This window comes from Ruditapes philippinarum, unplaced genomic scaffold, assembly GCF_026571515.1.
Source record: "Ruditapes philippinarum isolate M1 unplaced genomic scaffold, ASM2657151v2 ctg3246_1_1_1_1, whole genome shotgun sequence".
Taxonomy (NCBI): Eukaryota; Metazoa; Mollusca; class Bivalvia; order Venerida; family Veneridae; genus Ruditapes; species Ruditapes philippinarum.
The window spans coordinates 154278-181955 of NW_026854167.1; the positions used below are offsets into that span (position 1 = coordinate 154278).

Consider the following 27678-nt stretch of genomic DNA (forward strand, 5'->3'; position numbering starts at 1 on the left):
GCTATTTGGCGTGCATCGTTAGCCAAAGGACGACAATACGACAGTGCGACTACGCACCGTCTTGTGTTTTGTCGTACTATCGCTAGCGACAACAGGACAAGCACAAAAGTGTTCCAAATCAGCCACCATATATAGATGTACCGAAACCATCTATCCGTGAGAAAAGTATAAACGTAACATTATTTTATGATTTACTGAATGCAAAAACTTATAGAAATGAATCAGCAATGCGATAATGCGATAAAATGCGATAATTTTATGATGTTTCACTTTGCTAATAAATCTTTTTTTTAATCTTTATATTACAAAACATTATGGCCTACACGTATCTGTTTCACTTGTAAATCGCCCTGCGTTAAAAAAATTCTTAGAATTTTACGTCCGCGTGTTTAGTTTTATTGAAATATGATCTGGAATTCCGGTTCATGAATATCTTTTATTTTTCCAGTTCAGTCATGACATAACATGTTTGCAACTTACTAATATCCGCGTTAATTATCACGTGACAATAAGAAGTCGTGTATAAAACCCCGGGACATTCTTTAATATATACCCCGTCTGCTTGCAGTGAAACATCTTTGAGTACAGGGAAATAATTGGAGAAATGAAGGTTAGTCTTTTTATTATGTTTCATATTCCACTTTAAACTGAAGAGTATAAAACCAATCTCAATTTCAATTAAAACAATTTCAAATGAAATGTATACATGTTTATTTAAAACACACATTAGTCCTCAGAAATAAGTACATGAATAAAAATACAAATCTGTGTTTCATAATGTTTGAAAAATAGATTAAGAACATGTTACATGCTTATTACATTGTGACAACTGCATTGAAAGTGAAATAAGTTTTCAAACGTTATTAATGTGGTATTTTGTCTTCCATACAAAAAACTTAATCACTATAACTTTACGAATAATCAAATTGACGAAAAAAGCAACAAAAAAAACGGTTCATATATAAGAAGTAAGTACTGTTTGGAAAAGAAAACAGTAAAAATGTTGAAGAAAAATGTTTATCAGAAATTTAAGTTACAGTATGTTGGGGCTAAATTGCCCTTAAAATTTTTAGTTTCTTTCCTTTTTTTAGAATAATATGAATACAGTATTATCTTAGTAACGCTGGATTGAACACCAATAATATGTTGAAAAAAAATCATCAATACACGGAATTAACACTTTACTATATACTAGTTAAAAAGTAAAAAAAAATAAAATAGAATAAAATGTATGTGCATTTTAAAAATCACCATATCCCGTGATACATCGTCATGTATCGTGACGTGTTAATATAATAATTATGTCGTATGGTATGTCCCTTCAAATACCACGTGTCCACTTGGAAAACAGACACGATTATTTCAAATTGCTCTATTTCTTACTTAATCAATTAAACAAATTAAACTCATAGGGAACTAAACTTATACAAATGTATGATCCTCTGACCTGACTGTGGTTAATAAAATATGTTGATTTCCGACAGCACATATAATGAAGCACTTACATGAAAATTGTATGTCAGTTGTTTACAATTTTGATTTTTTTATATATTGATTACTTAAAGAAATTTGAATCGACATGCATTTGTTTTCATTTGATTCAATCTATGATCTCAGTTTTTTGTTAAACAACGAATATTTGGAAATATTTTCCTATTTTAATTCCTAATTTATTTATTTATTTATTTATTTATTTATTTATTTATTTATTTATTTATTTATTTATTTATTTATTTATTTATTTATTATTTTCAATATACAAAAGATCCAACCCAAAATAAATTGTGTCATTTACATATAAATGAAATATTGAGAAATATTGATGAAATAAAATGAGTATCTTATTTTCCGTATTTTCACTGTAAAAATTTATTTCTCACTGCAGTGAAACATATTTTCTGTATTTTCACTGTAAAAATGTATTTTCCACTGCAGTGAAACATATTTTCCGTATTTTCACTGATGTCCCGTCGGACTACTTTCTTCTAAATTCATAAAATTCACAAAATTTAAGAGAAAATCTTTCAAATTGTAATGTCAAAAAAGACAAAAATAATAAACAGAAAATTTTAGTTTATCCCATAATCTTGATGTATGAAAATTATCATATTTTACTCGTGGCTACCGCCACTCATGAAATATATATATTTTCATACCACTCGATGAAAATAAATCCTGTATTTATAGAAAAACTTTAATTTCCCCTATTTCTTTGCAAGTAATATAAGACTGCATGTATGGGTATTAGCGCGCGCTATACTTCATATGATAAGAAAGGGTGATTTTTTATTCAATTTTTAAGAAGTAAAAAAAGAAAATACAACCTGGATCTGCCTTATAGTGTGATCTTTGAATTTTTGTAATGCTGTTTGATTGTTGATTTATTTTACAGGCCTAACGCGGAAAGTTCGAGCGGGGACATGCCCCCTCGCCCCTCCCCCCATCCCGTGTCCCGAGGGCTGTAGCGCTCATAGATAAAATGTATGACTATTACAGGTTAATTAATTAAAAACACATTCAAATTAAAACAAATCTATATGTCTTAGTCTAATACATATGAAAAAAAACCTAAGATAGTAGGACGGTGCTATTTAAAAAGTAATTTGGCTGGTTGTATATTTGAATTGTATCAAGATTACAGGACGCTTTTCGAAAAAACATTAGATGAAAGCGTCTTCACAACTCAGACTGTTTTTTGAAGACGCTGCAGTCTTGTATCATAAATAACATTTCCGGTAGAAGTATGAAGTGAAAATCAAGAAAAAAAATCATTATCTTTGATAAGCACTCGTAACAAAACCATTTTCATATATCATCATGTTAAAGATAGGGCAAAAGCAACAACAACTCTGATGTGTGATTAACAATGGCGGACTATATATTTGGAACCACTCGCAACATTTCGCTGATAGGCCGAACGCCACCAATTCATTCATAAGATACTTAGAACGGAACTAAATGCGAGCATTTAAGTCAGTAAAATATCTCTCTTTTATATGTTGCAAGGTTTATGCTTGTTTTTAAATGTTATTAAATCTTAAGAGCTTCCATAGGTAGCACTTAATTTCATATAAAACATGGTACAAAATGTTTAAAATTGCCCATTCTGGTACGTTTTACTTACACAATTTAGAATCAAAGTACTGAAAGAACGCGGTCATGGGTAAGATTAGATTCTATAGCAAGGCTAGCACGCGCTAAGTCAATCGTTTTTGAGCCAATATTTTCTTACTGTCAGTTTTGCACGTGACTAAAATAACACTGAACACCGGCTGTACTTCAAAAAGATAAAGTAGATGAAAAAGGCAATGTATCTTTGACATAAATCCCTTAAATTTAGTTATTCAAAATAAATCTTATAAACAATTATATAAAAGTACAATAAGTTTAGGAAATGTTGTTTTTCAATATCACAAGCGTCAAAATCCTTGAAATACAAACGGCTTCTTGGATAAAATACGCAATGAAATAATCTTGTGGTGTCACACCCGAGTAAGGAGTTAGAAATTTCCATATTGTTAACTGAAATATTATAATAAAGTTCGCGCATATTTATTTGATAAGCTGAAGTACGTCGCTTTATCACAATACCTTTATTAGTTTCAACATCCTGTTATATAACAATTTACACCCGTCCCAAGATAATTTAACTTCGTGTTTCTGCATTAGAATAAAAATAGAATAAAAGACACACACGGTAATGACATCATATTTTTAGCATTTTAATGAAAAATAAATATTTATTTAATCATTGCAAATGGTACTTCAAAATAAATCATTGAAGGTTGCTTTCATATTAAACACCCCCTACTGAGCAATAAAAAGATATGTTCTTCCGGTGCAAGGAGTGGTAATAGTAAAAAATAAATTTGTATATGAACCTAAAGATTGTGTCAAGTTTAAAAAAATGTTTACATCTACCTTATATCTGAAAAAAAAAGATTTTTGTTAAATACGTTAATATGTCTTTATATTCTTTGTTGATAAAGATCGGAATCGATGGTTGAAATGAACGATATTGTATATGTTTATCTATGTAATCTTTATGCTATTGAGGACGAGTTTCATTTTAAATTAGTATGCACTTTTTTTACTGAAATCCATAGATATACATTATATTAGTAGAAATGACAATTAAACAATTGTGTAACGTAAAACATCCATGTCTTGTGAAATTAAATAATGATTGGTTAATCTTTGAAAGACATGTAGTTTCTAAAAATGCATAATTTTTTAACATATGTTTTCACTGATTTATATAGTAGTATTAGAAGATTTGTTAAAGTAAAATTCGCATAAATTTATGGGAAAGTGTAAAAGTAATGATTTAAATCTTAATTTTGTAAAATGAAGAAATGATTTGTTGTTATGATTTCTTTCGTGACTTTCGTATTAAGTGGGCATCGTGAAATGGTTTAAAGTCGTTGACTTCACAAACCATATCCCTCTACCACTAGGAATGTTAACGGATCCTGACTAGGGAATATTTGGATTAAATTTCATGTAGGAAGCTAATATCCAGTAACTTAAAGGATGAGATGGTTTGCGTTCGTATTCATTAGTAAGTGTAAATTATGATAATCTTAATTGTAAATGCACGATAATGATTAGGTTACCGATCTTTTCGCTACCAGATAGAAGCTGCAAGTCGCCATGTGACACTATACCGCGTTGGTGCGGCGTAAAACAAAACAAACAAAAAACTTTTGTAAAGCAATGAAAACAGATGGTTTGTCATGAAGCCATTTGTTTCTTCAGGAATGGAATAATATTTGTATCATTTGATCTAGATTAGCAAAACGTTACAATTACCGATAAATTTATTTTGTGAGTCGCCTATATGGACTTCAGATGGCTTATATAATAAAACAAATGTTACACACGTGCAGAAACAAAACTTCAGTGTTTTGTTGGTCACGTGATCAAACCAAGCAGAAAAAGTGTCCCTACACTCAGCGAGTGTTACACATGTATATAGTAATAAAGTTTTGTGACAGGTTACATGGTGTTTTAACTTTACAGCGAATTTATAATACAGCAAACTTCCTTCTCAGAAGAAAAACCTTGCAGTTTCTTAATTAAAAAGCCAGGCCCGTGTTCACTAACAAAAGACCAGGATCTGGAGCGAATTTCGATGTTTTCTTACTCTAAAGTTGATGATATTTTGTAACAAAAAAAAATAAATGGTTCATAACATGTAAAATAATGCTGATTTGCACAGCAAAAAAAAAACCTATTTTGGGATGACATTGACTAATAACAAAACAAATACAAAAATAATCGGATCAAAATAAGGATCAATTTTAGGATCAAGTTCAATATTTTGATCAACTGAAAAATGCCCATATATTGTTAAATAACGATATTTTTTTATTCTAAAATTTCAGAAACTATTATTTTAAGTCTAATTTTATCAAGTTAATATAAAGATTTTATTCTATGAGATAAAACAACAGGAACTATATGATTATTTTATAAATTGTACGGTTTTCAATTTACATCTGAGTATATATCCTACTTATGGTTTGCATATATTTCTGTTTTAAAGTTCTTGTATGTTGTAATTTAAGTGGTAACAACACTTACGTGAAATTTAAAATGTGTAATTATATATATATTAATGCGTTTATCAAGTCGGGCCATCCTAGAGCGTCCCCCCGAGATTTTTTCGTCGATTTTTTCCCAGCTTTATTGGTGGAGGAAGACCCCAGGTGCCCCTCCGGGCATTATTTCAGGCAAGAGCGGGCACCTGGGTAGAAGCACCGACCTTCCGTAAGCCAGCTGGATGGCTTCCTCACATGAAAGATTTCGACCCGAGTGAGGATCGAACCTACAGCGGTGAGGGACCTGTGATCTGAAGTCAGCGACCTTAACCACTCGGCCACGGAGGCCCCATATATAATATATATTATTTTTTGTATTTAATATAATTATATAATTATGCTTATAAAACAATTTTCAAACATTCAAGAATATGTAAAATTTGTACTGCAAATGTTTTAAAAATGCATTATATGTAATCATTAAAATGTATACATTCATTTCTTATTGAAAAATTCGGCTTATACTTTATAGAAACTAATTTTTTAATTAACTCCCTTTATTAACATGAAATGTAAATTCTGTAATATCTTTACAAAAAGAGTTACAGGATCTTTAAGTACCTCTTTAAGTAAGAAATTATTTTTTTATGTTTTAGGCTTTTGGACCTCAGCTGAGTTCCTTTAACAACTTGATTTCGTTTTGAATTTTGTTTTCGCAATTTGTTACAATACCATAAAATGATCATTTCCTTCTTTGTTATGAGGCAAAAACTTATGTGATTATTTGCAGATATTATTGGCTACAATACTTATTCTTTTGACAAGAATAGTGGAACAGTCAGCGCAGTTCTCGGACTCAGATTATGATGGTACCAGGTCATCACCAGGTCAAAGGCAATCACTAGGTCAAAGGCAATCACTAGGTCAAAGGCAATCACCAGATCAAGGGCAATCACCAGGTCAAGGTCGATCTCCAACGGTAGATGAGCTGGAGGTGGCATTTAATAAAGCAAGACATATTAATCTAGTAAAAAAAGAAATAAAATATTTAGAAAGAGATGGTGAGTTTTGACATTTTATTTATCTTGTCTCAAGATTTTAAATTTGTCTATCTTTGAATGTTTTAACCATATTTTCTGATCATATTCTGCAGAGTGTCATTTATATATATCTTGATAAATAATTCATTATGAATGACATATTTCTTAATCTTCTTTGTTTAACAAAATCACATTTCTATTAAATTAGTTATTTTTGTTATTGTTTGATTCTTTTAAAGCTTTATCCATGCTTGTTGCCTATAAATCGCTTTTGCTTGAGAATGGATATTCTTGTTTCTAATTTCACCTAATGCGATAACTCATCGAAAATGTGTGATATGTTCTTTCCTTATTCTTATGAAATAAAGTTTTTACGAGGCCAGTGTTTCGTTGATATTGTCATTAAGATATAAACTTTCACAACATAGACTTGATTTTATAAAGACGATTTTATAAAGACCGGGACAGCCCCCGTGGTCGAGGGGTTAGAGTCGATGACTTCTAATCCAGTTACCTCTCTGGCGTGGGTTCGATCCCCGGGAGATGCTTTGGTAGTTTAGCGCGGAGGAAGGTAGTCTAGTTCTGGTGTAACTCTCCAGCAACGATGGTTAGGAAACTACCCGCCTATATGACTGAAATACTGTTGGGAAAAGGCGTAAAATGAAACAAACAAACAATATAAACACCGGACACGTCCTGACAGGCTATATCCATTCCCTCATGACATGTATACAGTAATACTGTTGTTATAAAGTAATACTGTTGTCGACACATTGAACTGCTGTCTAGTTTATCTATCCCTAAGATGTGAAAATACTGAGAATTATTTTGATAATTGTGCGATTCTTAGTCCGATTTGATTTTTTTAGAAAGAAATCGTTGCAACGCCTTTAGTGGTTTTGATGTCAAGATTATTTTAGAAAAACGGATGAAGTAAATGATGTAAAATATTGTTCAAACCAATATCCAAAATCATGTTAGGATATGTCAGTGGAGTCCCTGTAATGTCACCGTATATCATAGAGTGTCTCCAAGATTTGATAGTGAAATTATGTTGCTCCGATATAATATATCTTATCTAAATTGTAATATACTTGTGATTACATTTTTAACGATATTTCATATTAATATTTATATTTATATTTAACGTTTATTTTAACGATAAAAAGCCATAGCATATCACCATTAAGATCTTTTGGTATCTTTTTCCCTTTTACATGTATTTATTTTATATTATTTATTTATTTATATTTATTTATTTATTTATTTATTTATTTATTTATTTATTTATTTATTTATTTATTTATTTATTTATTTATTTATTTATTTATTTATTTATTTAATTGTTTGTTGCAGTCTTTTTCGCAGTATTATTTTTTTCTCAATTATTCAGAAAATCATACACTGAAATGTGAATTATTTTTTATTCTAGATGACAAGAGAAAAAGAGGTGTATTGAAATGTCCCCTGTCCCAACATCACGGTACTCGTAACTATGGCAACACTACAGCAGGGAGAAACGCTAACAACGCCTTTCTCGCACTACGAATTTTAATTGACGAGTAAGTGTAAACTTAACTATTTCAAACTGCGTAAAATCTCAACATTTTATTTTGTCATTTATTTAAAGTACATCTTACATTCAAACGATATATTTTTTGAAGATACGCTCTCAAATCAACAAGGAAGATAATATTTAAAATATTTTTATTTTATATTAGCTTACAAGGTTGTCCCTACATATCGGTTTATGTTATACATTAATTATATAGTTTAACGTATTTGTTATGCTCACTTATTTTATTGAATTATAGCTGGGTGTTACCGTAAATTAAAATGAATAGAATATTTAATATGTAATAATATCCCTGCTATCACTATAAATGACGTTTATCAAGAAATTTAATCATTTTGAGGACCTAATTTGATGCAAATTCTTTCTTCCTTTTACTGTATGATAATGTGTTTGGCCATGAGTGCAAATAAATGATTCTGAAATACAAGAAATTATTGGGTAAATTATTCGATTTTTGGATTTTTTTATAAGCCAAAAATAGTATGCTTCCGTTTTGACAATGTTCATTTCATTTATTCTATTATATTTATGTCCTGTGTGATATTGACATTGATTTCTGTCAGTCATAAACTTTAGTAGAATTAAAAAATTACAAAACACGCGCAAAAATGATTATTATTATACGAACATTGCAGGGTGATAAATCTTAAAAAGTTGACGTTCGTGTAATTCATTTTAAAATATCTTAAAGTAATTGGTAGCGATTTACTAGCAAATGAATTGTCTATATGTATAAACTTAGTATTAAACTCAAAAGTGGATGGTTGTTGTCATCAGCCTGGAGGCATGTCATCGTCACAGCTTGACCAGGTTCTTTACACTATTAGTGGACCAGCTTCAAATTTCATCTTAATTTCTCTTATACTGATAATGTGATCTTCAAAAAAAAAATGGAAGCCTAGTATGATCATTTAAATAATTTACTAGGGTATGGGTTATTTAAAAGCATTAGATCAGGCAAGATGCAACGAAGAAGTTTATAAAACACTCAGTAATTAAACTAGTTTGCGGGGAAACCGAAGAAGAAATCACGTGCTTTGGAGTCATAGGTTATAAATGTGTCTATGACCGTTCATTGGTTGGTTTCTAATTTGTATAAAATATTGTTTACTATTTTTGCATGGGTAGTTTCTATTCTTGTTTTATTGCAGTTTTATTGTTGTTTTATGGACATATTCAGTTTAATTTACGACATTTTAAGTACACTTTAATTTGAGTGCAAGTGTATAAAAGTGGTAATATACACGTATAAAGTATCAGGTAATATACACGTATAAATTATCATCTATTTCAGGAAATCTTGTATTTCTGAAATTTTAACAGTGCCTCTGAATCATATAAATGCGTTATAGGGAATAAACACAATGTATTAACGAGTCTTCTTCCTGTTCTCGTAGGAAAGGTAGCGTCCAGTTACCTCAATAGGTAGAGCGGTTGTCTGTGAATCGGGCGACCCGACGGTGCAGGTCACTTTTGTTGTAATTGTTCATGAAATAGTTTCTACGGTCATTCGCACTGTACCTCTGCCCTTGCATGTACAGAAGTTATCAGTTCATGGAACAAAGAATTCGTTTATTAACTGTGATTACAAAGTAGTTTGTTAAAGTAAAGTGGTCTTAAATATAAAAAAATTCACATATTGATTAAAACCATAAACATTTATCATTTGGATATTCTTATTAGATATTTCTTGGAAAAAAATGTTCATCGAGTTCTAAGTGGTCCCGTATGTGCATTTATTTGGTGAATAATATTTTGTTTTGGAAAGTTTATAAAGTTTTGTTATAACGGATCCTGTATCTCACACTTGCCAACAACATATATATATATAATTATTTAGTGCTTGGTTATCACACATGATAGTAGATAATATTCACATTTTATTTGAGGAATAATTCACCGGCCATAATGGACCAAATCACTTTAAAATGAACTTTATATACTTCATTGTTAACTGCTGCAATAAACAAAAACGGATCGCCCTGTCTGCTGTAATTACATACAATGTATATTGAAGTACCGGTGCACTAAAATATTATCAAATTGTCATATTGGCATAATATGTGGCATGTTATGTGAGGCATCTATATATATTGTTATGTTATGCTGGGCATGTTTTTAAATTGACATGCTATGTTAGGCAAATATTGTATACTGACATGTTATGTTAGGTGTGTTTGTATATGGGCATGTTTTATTAGGCATGCTTGTGAATTTGCATGTTATGTAAGGCATGTTTATATAGTGTCGTATTATGCTAGGCATGTTTGTATATTTGCAAGTTATAATAGGCATGATATATATTGACATGCTATGTTAAACTTTTTGTATACTGATATGTTATGTTAGGTATGTTTGTATATTGGAGAAAATTCAAGAATTTTTTCTATAAATACGGGATTTATTTTCATCTTGTGATATAAAAATTATCATATTTATACCACTCGATGACAATATATTCTGTATTTATATATAGAATATCATCTTTTTATTCAAGTTTTTATTGTTGTTATATCAAGACAAATACACTAATTATAGCATGAAAGATACGTGTGTTGTTTAATACAAGTGTTGTATAATACAAGTGTTGTATAATACAAGTGTTGTATAATACAAGTGTTGTATAACAGTGTATACAAGCGAGGAGTGTAAAAATAATTGCTAATATGTTTTAAAGAAAGGTTTATATTTTTTCATTAGAAATGGCTACAGTCTCAGAGACTTACAAAACAATTCACTGGCAGAGAGTTTGAAGAGTATTGATGGTTTCAAATGTGATGTTCCGAAACCAAATAAGTGCAACTACAAAAGCAAATACAGAAATATCGATGGGTCGTGCAATAACCGCAACAACCCGGACTGGGGAATGGCAGGGAGTATACAACAACGAGTTCTCCCTAATGATTACGGTAAATTTATGACAATAATACATTTATGTATATCATTATTTCATGTATAACAATTATAATATGACAATAATACATTTATATATATACACACATATATATATATATATATATATATATATATATATATATATATATATATATATATATATATATATATATATATATATATATATATATATATATATATAATAACATGTATTACAATCATTATACTGTATTTAAATACAATGCAAGAGATGCATGATATTCGAAAATAAAACAAACATGATATTCAAAGATAAAACAAGCATGATTTCCGAAGATAAAACAAGCATGATATTCGAAGATAAAACAAGCATGATATTCGAAGATAAAACACGATATACGAAGATTTAACAAGCATGATATTCGAAAATTAAACAAGCATGATATTCGAAGATAAAACAAGCATGATATTCGAAGATAAAACGAGCATGATTTTCGAAGATTAAACAAGCATGATATTCGAAGATTAAACAAGCATGATATTCGAAGATAAAACAAGCATGATATTCAAAGATTAAACAAGCATGATATTTGAAGATTTAACAAGCAAGATATTCGAATTTTAACAAGCATGATATTCGAAGATTAAACAAGCATGATATTTGAAGATTAAACAAGCATAATATTCGAAGATATAACAAGCATGATATTCGAAGATAAAACAAGCATGTTATTCGAAGATTAAACAAGCATGATATTCGAAGATTAAACAAGCATGATATTCAAAGGTAAAACAAACATGATATTCGAAGATTAACAAGCATTATATTTGAATATTTAACAAACATGATATTCGAAGATAAAAGAAGCATGATATTCGAAGATAAAACAAGCATGATATTCGAAGATAAAACAAGCATGATATTCGAAGATTTAACAAGCATGATATTCGAAGATAAAACAAGCATGATATTCAAAGATAAAACAAGCATGATATTCGAAGATTAACAAGCATTATATTTGAATATTTAACAAACATGATATTCGAAGATTTAACAAGCATGCTATTCGAAGATAAAACAAGCATGATATTCGAAGATTAACCGGGCATGATATTCGAAGATTAAACAAGCATGATATTCGAAGATTAAACAAGCATGATATTCGAAGATTAAACAAGCATAATATTCGAAGGTAAAACAAACATGATATTCGAAGATTAAACAAGCATGGCATTCGGAGATAAAACAAGTATGATATTCGAAGATAAAACAAACATGATATTCGAAGGTAAAACAAGTATGATATTCGAAGATTAAACAAGCATGATATTCGAAAATAAATCAAGCAAGATATTCGAAGATAAGATAAGCATTTTATTTGAATATTTAACAAGCATGACATTCGAAGATTATACAAGCATGATATTCGAAGATAAAACAAGCATGATATTCGAAGATAAATCAAGCATGATATTTGAATATTTCACAAGCATGATATTCGAAGATTAAACAAGCATGATATTCGAAAATTAAACAAGCATGGTATTCGAAGATAAAACAAGCATGATATTCGAAAGATAAAACAAGCATGATATTCGAATATACATTAAAGGGACTCCTCTGAAGTTTTTTGACATGACAGGACTAGAAATATTTTTCGGAGATTAATGTTGAATATGATGCAACGCTTTTCCCTCAAAACGGGCTGAAATAGCAAAAAAAATAATAATAATACGGTTTTTTTAATTCATTTCTGAATATCTTTCTTAATCATCTTTTGTTTATCTTTCTGCTATAAGGGCCCCAGCGGATCTGTGTAAGAAATTCAATTTTTAGATTTTAGGCGTTGAATCTCAGTGAAGTTTCTTTAAATTGTTTAATAAAAGATTTTGATAACAAAGATGTCAATTTGACTTTGTTTACATATTGAAGTAATGAAATTATTATACTTATTAGATATAGGATGAACAGTTTACGAACATGGTCTATAATTTCTTTTGATTTTATTGAAAAAGCATAATATGCCCCAGAATGGCTTTTATTTTCATTTCAGGAAAGCTTTTTTATCAGAAGTATGCATGTTATAGTTTTCCAGAAAGTATTTTATGGACATAGTATCTTAACAATCACTATCTGTTGTTCCGTTTTCAATTAGTACAGTTATTATTATAAAGTGATATAAGTATTATGTACGGAAGACAAAATTCTACTTTGTTTACATTTTGCTATTTTATGACAACGTATTTCACATTTATCGCTACTTTTATCAGGTAATAACAATTTATATGTTACATAACTATTATTTAAACGGTTATTTTAAACATGTTTTGCCTTTCCTAAAGAACTGATAATGTGTTCGTTTCTGAGGTATAATGTCATTTGAATAAAATATATGAAAGCACTGAAATCTAATATTTATAATTTAACAAATAAGCGGTATATATTAATTTTAGATGATAAAATCAGTCTGCCAAGGACAAAAGGTTTACCTAATGCACGGACCGTTAGTGATATTGTACATCGGAACTTTTTCTTGTCTGAAACTTTGAGTAAAGAACTTACTCTGCACGTGATGGGCTTCGGACAGTTTCTCGACCATGACATAGCACGAACTCCTGAACAAGATGGTAACTGTCTCTTTTTTATCTGTGAATTTTTATGTTAACTAAATTGAAAAAAAATTAAAACTGTTATACTGGCATGTTTAGCAATCATTATCGCGCAAGCTTCCAAAACATTTGTCACCTTGATAAATATGGTTTTGCTGTTAGTGGGGCTCGAACCAAGAAACCACATGTTTAGACAGACAACCACGTGACCATCATTGACCTTTTTGGGGATGATAGATTTTAATATATGATAATTAGTAATACAAAAACAAAGTGATTAGTATTATCTATACTAATATTGTAACATGTTATGTCGTATCGTAACGACATGAATAAACTGTTTAACTGACTGTGTTATACTCACCTCAAACTGAACAGATAAAATTTCACATCCTTAACATACTACTTATATTATGGGTAACGTTAAAAAGTGGAGTGATTTTATTTTGTTATATACACCGTAACATTTTATCTGAGAATGTGTCTTCATTTATATTATAGATGTAGAAGACTGTTGTGAAGCATATGCAAGAAAAGAGTAAGTTTGTTTTAAATTATATCACTTAATCACACATAAAAGAATGATATAATTATCTCAACTGAAATGAAATGAAATGAAATAAGGAAAGAATTGTCTAACAAGGGATACAACTCTATATAATTTTAAAGAATTATCTTACGTTGCCAATTATATAGATTCTAAGTTTTATCCACGCTTTTGTACGTGAAAACAAACCTGATAACATCAATTAGCACTAAAATAACAAAATTTTAAATTACCCTAAGATATAATTTTTTGTGTATATGATATTGAATTCGAGAACTTGATGTAACGGATTTATATTGACAGCTGTTGTTTTTGTTGCTGTTGTTGTTGTTTTTGGCATTGTTGTTGTTGTTTTCAGCGTGGATAATTGTTTTAACATAATAGTACCTAGAGGAATATTAGGAGGAACGTCTGATATACTTGTACCCGGACATTGTATGGAAGTTAAAAGATCAGCACCAGTGTTTTGCCCCGATGGTTTGTATATTTCATATTCACTATTGCATACTGATAACGTCTATTTTTATTGGGCATTATTGAATTTTGAATATTTTTTATGCACACCGAAGTGGCAAATATCCATTTTTATAACGTATTGTGTATTAGAAAGAACTTTGACCTGTTGAATGCATAGAAAAAGGTTTAAAAACCCTTCGAAGAAAATAGTTCGTACGAAGAAATAATGATTAACTGATTTACTGATATTATGAAATAATCAAATCTACGTTGTAACTGACGGTACAAGGGTGTAATTTTTATTAAGACTTAAGGTTTTATAACAGCAATGTAGTTGCATTTTAAAGTTTAAGAGTGCAAGTTTTATTGTATCAAATATAATACAAATCTATTATTCGCAGCACAAATACAAAAATAAAACGATCGTGTAAAAGTTCAGAATTTGTTAACATTAGATTAAGCAACCGTTTAATCTGATATATTTGTAGATAATTCACCTGGTCTATCAGTATCTGATATATTTGTAGGTAATTCACCTGGTCTATCAGTATCTGATATATTTGTAGGTAATTCACCTGGTCTATCAGTATCTGATATATTTGTAGGTAATTCACCTGGTCTATCAGTATCTGATATATTTGTAGGTAATTCACCTGGTCTATCAGTATCTGATATATTTGTAGGTAATTCACCTGGTCTATCAGTATCTGATATATTTGTAGGTAATTCACCTGGTCTATCAGTATCTGATATATTTGTAGGTAATTCACCTGGTCTATCAGTATCTGATATATTTGTAGGTAATTCACCTGGTCTATTAGTATCTGATATATTTGAAGGTACATGTAATTCACCTGGTCTATCAGTATCTGATATATTTGTAGATAATTTGGTCTATCAGTAAGCCTTTAAATCTAATATATTTGTAGGTAATTCACCTGGTCTATCAATATCTGATATATTTGTAGGTAACTCATCTGGTCTATCAGTATCTGATATATCTGTAGGTAATTCACCTAGTCTATCAGTATCTGATATATGTGTAGGTAATGCACCTGGTCTGTCAGTATCTGATATATTTGCAGGTATTTCACCTGGTCTATCAGTACCTGATATATTTGTAGGTAATTCACCTGGTCTATCAGTATCTGATATATTTGTAGGTTATTCACCTGGTCTATTAGTATCTGATATATTTGTAGGTAATTCACCTGGTTTATCAGTATCTGATATATTTGTAGATAATTTGGTCTATCAGTCAGCCTTTAAATCTAATATATTTGTAGGTAATTCACCTGGTCTATCAATATCTGATATATTTGTAGGTAACTCATCTGGTCTATTAGTATCTGATATATTTGTAGGTAATTCACCTGGTCATCAGTACCTGATATATTTGGAGGTAATTTACCTGGTCTATCAGTATCTGATATATTTGTAGGTAATTCACCTGGTCTTTAAGTATCTGATATATTTGTAGGTAATTCACCTGGTGTATCAGTATCTGATATATTTGTAGGTAATTCACCTGGTCTATCAGTATATGATATATTTGTAGGTAATTCACCTGGTCTAACAGTATCTGATATATTTGTAGGTAATTTACCTGGACTATCAGTATCTGATATATTTGTAGGTAATTCACATGGTCTATCAGTCAGCCGTTTAATCTGATATATTTGTAGGTAATTCACCTGGTCTATCAGTATCGGATATATTTGTAGGTAATTCACCTGGTTTATCAGTATCTGATATATTTGTAGGTAATTCGCCTGGTCTATCAGTTATCTGATATATTTGTAGGTAATTCACCTGGTCTATCAGTATCTGATATATTTGTAGGTAATTCACCTGGTCTATCAGTATCTGATATATTTGTAGGTAATTCACATGGTCTATCAGTATCTGATATATTTGTTGGTAATTCACCTGGTTTATCAGTATCTGATATATTTGCAGGTAATTCGCCTGGTCTATCAGTATCTGATATATTTGTAGGTAATTCACCTGGTCTATCAGTATCTGATATATTTGTAGGTTATTCACATGGTCTATCAGTCAGCCATTTAATCTGATATATGTGTAGGTAATTCACATGGTATATTAGTTGCTATTTGTATATATTTGTATCTGATATATTTGGAGGTAATTCACCTGGTCTATCAGTATCTGATATATTTGTAGGTAATTCACCTGGTCTATCAGTATCTGATATATTTGTAGGTAATTCACCTGGTCTATCAGTATCTGATATATTTGTAGGTAATTCACCTGGTCTATCAGTATCTGATATATTTGTAGGTAATTTAATTGGTCTATCTGTCAGCCTTTTTATCTGATATATTTGTATGTAATTCACCTGGTCTATCAGTATCTGATATATTTGTAGGTAATTCACCTGGTCTATCAGTATCTGATATATTTGTAGGTAATTCACCTGGTCTATCAGTATCTGATATATTTGTAGGTAATTTACCTGGTCTATCAGTATCTGATATATTTGTAGGTAATTCACCTGGTCTATCAGTATCTGATATATGTGTAGGTTTTTCGCCTGGTCTATCACTATCTGATATATTTGTACGTAATTCACCTGGTCTATTAGTATCTGATATATTTGTAGGTAATACACCTGGTCTATCAGTCAGCCGTTTAATCTGATATATTTGTAGGTAATTCACCTGGTCTATCAGTATCTGATATACTTGTAGGTTATTCGCCTGGTCTATCAGTCAGCCGTTTAAGCTGATATATTTGTAAGTAATTCACCTGGTCTATCAGTCAACCGTTTAATCTGATATATTTGTAGGTAATTCACCTGGTCTATTAGTATCTGATATATTTGTAGGTAATTCACCTGGTCTATCAGTATCTGATATATTTGTAGGTAATTCACCTGGTCTATCAGTATCTGATATATTTGTAGGTAATTCACCTGGTCTATCAGTATCTGATATATTTGTAGGTAATTCACCTGGTCTATCAGTATCTGATATATTTGTAGGTAATTCACCTGGTCTATCAGTATCTGATATATTTATAGGACATTCACCTGGTCTATCAGTACCTGATATATTTGTAGGTCATTCACCTGGTCTATCAGTATCTGATATAGTTGTAGGTAATTCACCTGGTCTATCAGTACATGATATATTTGTAGGTAATTCACCTGGTCTATCAGTATCTGATATATTGTAGGTAATTCACCTGGTCTATCAGTATCTGATATATTTGTAGGTAATTCACCTGGTCTATCAGTATCTGATATATTTGTAGGTAATTCACCTGGTCTATCAGTATCTGATATATTTGTAGGTAATTCACCTGGTCTATCAGTATCTGATATATTTGTAGGTAATTCACCTGGTCTATCAGTATCTGATATATTTGTAGGTAATTTACCTGGTCTATTAGTATCTGATATATTTGTAAGTAACTCACCTGGTCTATCAGTATCTGATATATTTGGAGGTAATTAACCTTGTCTTTCAGTATCTGATATATTTGTAGGTTCCTCACCTGGTCTATCAGTATCTGATATATTTGGAGGTAATTTACCTGGTCTTTCAGTATCTGATATATTTGTAGGTAATTCACCTGGTCTATCAGTATCTGATATATTTGTAGGTAATTCACCTGGTCTATCAGTATCTGATATATTTGTAGGTAATTCACCTGGTCTATCAGTATCTGATATATTTGTAGGTAATTCACCTGGTCTATCAGTATCTGATATATTTGTAGGTAATTCACCTGGTCTATCAGTCAACCGTTTAATCTGATATATTTGTAGGTAATTCACCTGGTCTATCAGTCAGCCTTTTAATCTGATATATTTATAGGAAATTCACCTGGTCTATCAGTACCTGATATATTTGTAGGTTATTCACCTGGTTTATCAGTCAGCCGTTTAATCTGATATATTTGTAGATAATTCACCTGGTCTATCAGTATCTGATATATTTGTAGCTAATTCACCTGGTCTATCAGTATCTGATATATTTGTAGGTTATTCGCATGGTCTATCAGTATCTGATATATTTGTAGGTAATTCACCTGGTCTATCAGTATCTGATACATTTGTAGGTAATTCACCTGGTCTATCTGTATCTGATATATTTGTAGATAATTCACCTGGTCTATCAGTATCTGATATATTTGTAGCTAATTCACCTGGTCTATCAGTATCTGATATATTTGAAGGTAATTCAACCTGGTCTATCTGTATCTGATATATTTGTAGATAATTCACCTGGTCTATCAGTATCTGATATATTTGTAGCTAATTCACCTGGTCTATCAGTATCTGATATATTTGAAGGTAATTCAACCTGGTCTATCTGTATCTGATATATTTGTAGATAATTCACCTGGTCTATCAGTATCTGATATATCTGTAGCTAATTCACCTGGTCTATCAGTACCTGATATATTTGTAGGTAATTCACCTGGTTTATCAGTCAGCCGTTTAATCTGATATATTTGTAGGTAATTCACCTGGTCTATCAGTATCTGATATATTTGTAGCTAATTCACCTGGTCTATCAGTATCTGATATATTTGAAGGTAATTCAACCTGGTCTATCTGTATCTGATATATTTGTAAGTAGTTCACCGGGTCTATCAGTATCTGATATATTTGTAGATAATTCACCAGGTCTATCAGTCAGACAACAGACGACCAGTCTCACCTCTTTTGTTGACGCTTCTAATGTTTACGGGTCATCATCGACGAGATTGGCGGAGCTACGTGAACGCGGTATGTGTCCAGAAGAGAGCAGAACTTTTATTTTTGATTTGTACATAGTACATCATCATATACATAATAATTTTCAAGTAACATGTGCATTTCAGTGCAATCAATATAAAGAAATCAATAATAATTGTAATGAAACATAAGTCCCCAGTTAAGTGAGGATGAACATATTTAAGAAGTAGTAGTAACGATTTTTTTAATACTACCTTGATCATGTGACCTATCATCACGTGACAAGTTCAATTAATAATATATTTTCACGTGACAGGTTCAATTAATGATATATTCTCACGTGACAAGTTCAATTAATAATATATTTACAAAAGACCGGTGGGGAAATTTCAACTTCATGAATTCTCGATTTCAACTTCGTGAATTCACGATTTCAACTTCATGAATTCACGATTTCAACTTCATGAAGATGAAATCGGGAATTCATGAAGTTGAAATGGCCCTACCGGTCTTTCGTATATATTGCATGTTTCCTTGTAATATCAGTTATTCTTTCCGTTAAAACCGTAATTATTATTATTATTTTTAAAATATGCCTTCTGTATTATAGGGACAGGTTACCGTTTAGCGACAAGCTTATTCAGAAAACAAGAACGGATATTGAACGGCCCGGATGATACTTGTACCCTGCAAGATTCCACTCAAAGCTGTTCAGCAGCTGGTAAAAAAACAACAACTTTGAGTTCATATTTATAAGTTAGCTAGAACTCAAGTAAATTTAAGCATAAGAGAACTAGTATGGTGTAGTTTCAAAAAATATTAAAATGCGACGAATAAAAATAATACGTATATATAGGTCTTGGTATAAGTATATTTAGTTATTAATACATAATAGAAATAATATAAAATTTCCTGAAAATGGTTTCCTCCAACCAACATATCTTTCTCATTTATTCATATTTCGACGAACCATATGAAATTGGACCATCGTGATATTGTTATAATTGAGTTAGGATGAGCAATATTGTTTTAATTTAAGTGAAGGGAGGGTAAAAGAAGTTCCATTTTAAAATTTTGTAATTTTGTTAATTTTAAGTGAAGGGATGGTTAAAGAAGTTCCATTATAATATTTTGTAATTTTGCTAATTTTAAGTGAATGGAGGGTAAAAGAAGTTCCATTATAATATTTTGTAATTTTGCTAATTTTAAGTGAAGGGAGGGTAAAAGAAGTTCCATTATAATATTTTGTAATTTTGCTAATTTTAAGTGAATGGAGGGTAAAAGAAGTTCCATTATAATATTTTGTAATTTTGCTAATTTTAAGTGAATGGAGGGTAAAAGAAGTTCCATTATAATATTTTGTAATTTTGCTAATTTTAAGTGAATGGAGGGTAAAAGAAGTTCCATTATAATATTTTGTAATTTTGTTAATTTTAAGTGAAGGGAGGGTAAAAAGAAGTTCCATTATAATATTTTGTAATTTTGCTAATTTTAAGTGAAAGGAGGGTAAAAGAAGTTCCATTATAATATTTTGTAATTTTGCTAATTTTAAGTGAAGGGAGGGTAAAAGAAGTTTCCATTATAATATTTTGTAATTTTGCTAATTTTAAGTGAAGGGAGGGTAAAAGAAGTTCCATTATAATATTTTGTAATTTTGCTAATTTTAAGTGAAGGGAGGGTAAAAGAAGTTCCATTATAATATTTTGTAATTTTGCTAATTTTAAGTGAAGGGAGGGTAAAAGAAGTTCCATTATAATATTTTGTAATTTTGCTAATTTTAAGTGAAGGGAGGGTAAAAGAAGTTCCATTATAATATTTTGTAATTTTGCTAATTTTAAGTGAAGGGAGGGTAAAAGAAGTTCCATTATAATATTTTGTAATTTTGCTAATTTTAAGTGAAGGGAGGGTAAAAGAAGTTCCATTATAATATTTTGTAATTTTGCTAATTTTAAGTGAAGGGAGGGTAAAAGAAGTATAATATTTGTAATTTTGCTCCAGGTGACGGCCGGGTGAATGAAGTGTCTATATTGACGTCATATCACTTTCTGTTTGTTAAGGAACATAATAGAATTGCAGATGTACTAAAAGGTCTGTATAGTTTCTTGTATGCATTATATTCGTAATTACAGGAACGTTAAGTGGCTGAATCATCTCATCTGTAACTCGTGGCATAATTACAGTATACAAATATCAAGTTAGCCAAAAACCAAATAAATCAATTACAACGGCATGAATCTTTAAAATTAAAACTGTTTATATTTCTGGTCTAGAGTAAAAACTGGTTTTTTTTTAATCATAAAGATATTTCACGATTGGTTATTTAGACTAGTCTCCAACAATAGAATATGGTGATTATATAACTTAATTACAGACCAAAGAAGATTGTTTTTACATCTTGACAGTATAAACTGATACAATATAATACATCTTGTATAACTGATACTATATAATACATCTTGTATAACTGATACTATATAATACATCTTGTATAACTGATACTATATAATACATCTTGTATAACTGATACTATATAATACATCTTGTATAAACTGATACTATATAATACATCTTGTATAAACTGATACTATATAATACATCTTGTATAAACTGATACTATATAATACATCTTGTATAACTGATACTATATAATACATCTTGTATAAACTGATACTATATAATACATCTTGTATAAACTGATACTATATAATACATCTTGTATAACTGATACTATATAATACATCTTGTATAAACTGATACCAGATAATACATCTTGTATACTGATACTATATAATACATGTTTTATAACTGATACTATATAATACATCTTTTATATACTGATACTTTATAATACATCTTGTATAACTGATACTATATAATACATCTTGTATAACTGATACTTTATAATTCATCTTGTATAAACTGATACTATATAATACATCTTGTATAAACTGATACTATATAATACATCTTGTATAACTGATACTATATAATACATCTTGTATAAACTGATACTATATAATACATCTTGTATAAACTGATACTATATAATACATCTTGTATACTGATACTATATAATACATGTTTTATAACTGATACTATATAATACATCTTGTATAACTGATACTATATAATACATCTTTTATATACTGATACATTATAATACATCTTGTATAACTGATACTATATAATACATCTTGTATAACTGATACTTTATAATACATCTTGTATAACTGATACTATATAATACATCTTTTATAAACTGATACTATACAAAACATCTTGTATGAACAAACTTTATTAAAAAAAGTATTGCAGGGATAAATACTATATTTATACATCTTGTATGAACAAGATTCGTTTGATATATATTACACGAACAAATACTATATAATACATGTTGTATGAACTAGAATCGTTTGATATATATTACACGAAGAAATACTTTATAAAACATCTTGTATGAACTAGATTCGTTTGATATATATATTACACGAACAAGTACTGTTCTATACATCTTGTATGAATGATACTTTGTAGTATATGTTGTATGAACTAGTTTTGTTTGATACATATTGCATGGATAAATAATATATAATACATCTTGTATGCACTTGTTTTGTTTTAAACATCTTGTATGAACTGATACTATATAGTATATCTTGTATGAACAAGTTTTGTTTTATACATCTTGTATGAACTGGTACTATAATTATGCGGCATCTTATATGAACTGAAACTATATGATATATCTCGTAGAAATGATGCATTGTATGGCATTTTGTATGAACTTTTCAGATTATTACAGTAACAATGAAACCATCTTTCAAGAAACAAGAAGAATAATTATTGCCATAATGCAAAAGATTGTATACGACGAGTTTTTGGCCTCCGTATTCTCTACTAGTGGACTAAAGAAATACCAACTAGAGAGTTCGGCAAGATATGTTTATGAACCAAATACAAACCCGACCATGTTGAACGCATTTGGAATCGCTTACAGGTAAAAATAATGAACGGTAATATCACCCCATCACAACATCTTTGCTGTAAATACAATGTAGAAAATTGCAGAACAAAACTTTATTTATATTATCACGAAATAACCGTTGGAAGTCATATAAGTAATTAACAAATTTAACATAAATGCCTTTGTACATTCGTTATAATTAAGGGATAAATAACTTAGAGCTGTTGTATTGAAGATAATGTTTATAATTTTATATTATCGTTGTAGAGTTGGACATACATGGATTCCACAGGCAATGCGACTTTTCGACAGATCGTTACAGAAAATTTACGATCCGAATTTCAACCGGAAAACAGAAGACACCTTTAACAACCCAGACTTGACATTTCAACCTTTAGCTTTTGAGAGATTGGCATATTACATGTCAGGAAGCCAATCTCCAAACACAGACAGGTCTTATCTTCTTGTTTTTGATTTTTATCCCATGTAAAAATCTTGAACTCTTAATATCAATATTTGGAATTTCACCATCAATAAAGTACATTCTAAAAACTGAGCATGTCGTATTTTGTTGGAGTGCATATATTTGTATATTTTAATACATTGGCCAGGCATAAATGGCACTAATTTTGAGAGTAAATTTAGATTAAAATCATTATCAATTGTAGAAATATATAATGATATTTTTAGAATCATTGAAGAAGCTGTGAGGAGTCGTCTATTTATAGATAGAGATAATGATATAGCATTTGACCTTGCTGCACTGAACATCCAAAGAGGACGTGATCACGGACTTCCGTCTTATAACGAGTACAGGAAGTGGTGCGGCCTATCGTCTGTCAGCAGATACTGGAACTATTATGGCGGGAATTCTGGTTTAGTTGACCACTCGTATAAAGCCAGATCAAAGTTAAAATACGCTGGATACAGGTATTCGTCTTATGCAGGTATCAGATGTATATCTACAGATAGTTATTATGTTAAACTTAAAGGAAATCCTTAACTCTTGAAACTGTTCTTCGAGTCTGTCCTTATTCAACAATCAGTGTAAGAATCTTGTTCTTTATTTAACGCAACAGTTAGAACAACAACACAACAGTAAGTATAGCAGAACTGTAAGTACAGCACAACAATTAGTATAATACAACTGTAAGTTCAACACAACACTTATTACAATATGATTGTAAGTATAACACAACAGTAAGTACAGCACAATAATAAGTTCAACACAACAGTGAATACAACACAGTAATAAGCACAATACAAAAGAAGGACAAACAAACATAACATAATCACAACAAAATATTTATGATAAATAATAAAGACTGATACAAAAGAAGAAAAACATTTAAGTTTACTATATTAAATACTTCCTGATGCGCTGTGTCATTTCTTTCAAACTGAAATAAGATCATTCGCAATGACAATCAGTATATCGCAATATCTATTGATAAAGGGTTTTTACCGTTGCACCACTACATCCTGAAAAACTTTGATCAACACTGTACATAAATTGCCGTGCTATAATTTCAATCAGTTCTAATCAAAATTACACCATTTTGGTCTGGAATCTTATTAAGGTTTTTCATTAAAACATACCTACTTTATATTTCAGGTCCCCACTAGATATTGATCTATTTGCTGGTGGGTTGTCGGAGACGCCTGTGACAGGAGGACAATTTGGCCCCACGTTTGAGTGTATAATAGGAAGACAATTCCGGCGGTTGAAATATGGTGATCGGTTCTGGTACCAGAACAGAGACGCTCGATTCACAGACAGTAAGATAAATGAGTCGCGACACGACAAAACCAACATAGTGCGTTTGCGTCCATTATGGATCCAGACCAGCCTGTGCATCCGCACATTCTGATCAGGATCTATGCTGTTCGCTTACCAACTCTATTACAAGTAGAGAAACTGATGCACAGGCTGGTCTGGATCCATGGTGGTCGCAAACGCACTATGTTGGTTTTGTCGTGATGCGGCTCAAATATATTTATTTTCTCAGTCATTCATAAACATTTACTGATAGATAAGCTTTTATTCTTGACAAAAATAACATAAAGGAGCTCTACAGAGGCTCAAATGTTAAAACAGATAAATTGTAAATTATACATAGACAAGGAAAGAATGCAAGAAATAAAACAAGGAAGAAAACAATTTACAACGTAATATAATATGTTTAAATAGTGTAATATGCAAACACTCAAATTGAAAATCGATCATTTTGTTCGCTTCTTAGTCCGGTTTGAGATAAGAGTGTTTGTATACCAATTTTTTTATCAGCTTGCACAATTACAGAGACAATTTTGGGAAACAGAGTGAGCGAATGATCAGAAAATTATTGCTTTACTTCATAAAATGGTACGCAAATCTTCAGAAAATATTTCCAGTCTCGACATGCCAAAAACCATCAGTAGCGTCCCTTTAGAGGTGCTCAGAACATTAAATATTGACAGATATTGATAAGCATTGACAGTGATTTTTAAACAATGACAGACTGATGACTGTCGTAACTAATGAACTATACGGCAGAAGTTATTTCTGTTAACTCATAATTATATGTGCCGCGTCACGACAAAACCAGCATTAATGGGTTTGCGACCAGCATGGATCCAGACCAGCCTGCGCATACGCGCAGTCTGATCAGGATCCATGCTGTTCGCTTACCAACCCTTTTACAAGTCGAGAAACTGATAGCGAACAGCATGGATCCTGATCAGACTGCGCGGATGCGCAGGCTGGTCTGGATCCATGCTGGTCGCAAACCCATTATGTTGGTTTTGTCGTGACGCGGCTCATTTGTTTATTTTATACAGGACAAATCTCAGCCATCAAGAAATACTCATTATCGAGAATGCTATGTAACAACTACAACTTTAACATGGTTCATTTTCCTCGTGCGTTTCTATCAAAGTGAGTTTTCAACTTAATGCAATTTATTCCCTTGTTTTACTATCAAAGTCAGTTTTCAATTTTAATATGGTTTATTTTCTAGTGTTGTTTTGTCGTTGTTGTTTTTTATATCAAAGAGATATTTTATACCTTTACAGCCGCAGATGCAAGTGCCGTGTGGCAGTTTTAAAAAGTGCCCCGTACTTCACTTAAATGTTGTTATATTTTCCTGGTCATTCGGCATCATTGGTTCATTACTTACTTTAAACGCTTTGAAAGATTACCTTTTAGCTATTTCAGCATGTAAGATAGTTTCATTCTGTTCAGAAAAACTTTCAAAAGCAACTGGGATGATAATGGCAAGTAACATCATCAGGAATCTATTTTCTCCAGTTATACAAATTTTGAAAAAATGAACTGTTTATCTATCCTTCCTAGTTCTACTATTACTAGCTGATTTGTATTAAATAACATTTGCTGATCCTGGTAAGGTTGCACTTTCCTCCCATTACCCTGCCCCACCCCACCAACCCCACCTTAAAGAAACGAGCATGGTTAACTGAGCCAATAATACTGAATTAATACCGCTAGCTTAGTCTTAGCATACTTTCTAGTCCATACAATTTTCATGACAGGTCGCAGTAGTAGAAGGAAATACTAAAACGGCAAGTTTGAAGATAACGAAGGGATGGTTTAAATAAATCTGTTCAGTGTTCTAGGTATTTGCAAGCTAACGTTCATACTCCATTGTACCGGCTTAATCAGAATTCAACATTTTACCATAAACTGATAAAAGTTAGAATTTACAAACATCAGCAGAGTAATCATGAAACCTTCAATGTAATACGTCCGTAACATTCCATGGAAAGCAACGTATGGTTCCAAAATAAAACAATGCGTATGCTCAATTGGCGGAACTACAAAAAATGGAAATTTAAAAGGAGGTCGTTGGTTATTCATCCATTTTCTCGTATAGTACTTGCTTTCATTTATGTTAATTTAAATATTTTTCAATTCTATCAAATTGCAATGAAACGCACGTTAACAGATAAGAACAAAAGTTTATGTCTCTAGTTACATAATTTAGTTAAAATGTCTTTAGAAATTTCTCCTTTCGTAAGTGCGTGGATGGTTAAACTGTTTTGGCAAACTAGTTACTGTCAATAATCAGAGTGCCCAGGGCAAGTGTGTGAACGTAGCCCAGGTTTTGTTTTTGTTGTTTGTAATGTCGTCCATATATAATAGTTTAAAGCGGAAACTTAGGACGAAATGTTTGCATATATATATATATTCATATGAGTTCTTATTAATGCTTTAATGTTACAATTTTGCTTTATTTTCTGTTCTACAGGGTTCTTACTTTCTTTTCATTTATTGTAGAACAAACACATTGAATCCATACGGTCGGCATACTTCTGGAACACATGGTTGGTTCTTTTACAATCCACCGACAAATGGAAA

General features: G+C 30.7%; 1 protein-coding gene across 1 annotated transcript; it reads left to right on the forward strand.

Moving 5' to 3' along the window:
- Window positions 1-333: 333 nt before the first annotated feature.
- LOC132739235 (myeloperoxidase-like) lies at window positions 334-27678 on the forward strand (the record flags this gene model as incomplete). Its single annotated transcript, XM_060726900.1, is given in 17 exon segments — window positions 334-610; window positions 6334-6604; window positions 8016-8145; window positions 10860-11068; window positions 13488-13661; window positions 14145-14181; window positions 14549-14667; window positions 19008-19019; window positions 19304-19405; window positions 19965-20075; window positions 21353-21442; window positions 23150-23354; window positions 23589-23774; window positions 24012-24251; window positions 24937-25100; window positions 26142-26238; window positions 27598-27678. Coding segments are annotated over 17 exon segments (2234 nt in total), but the record flags the coding sequence as incomplete, so codon positions are not given.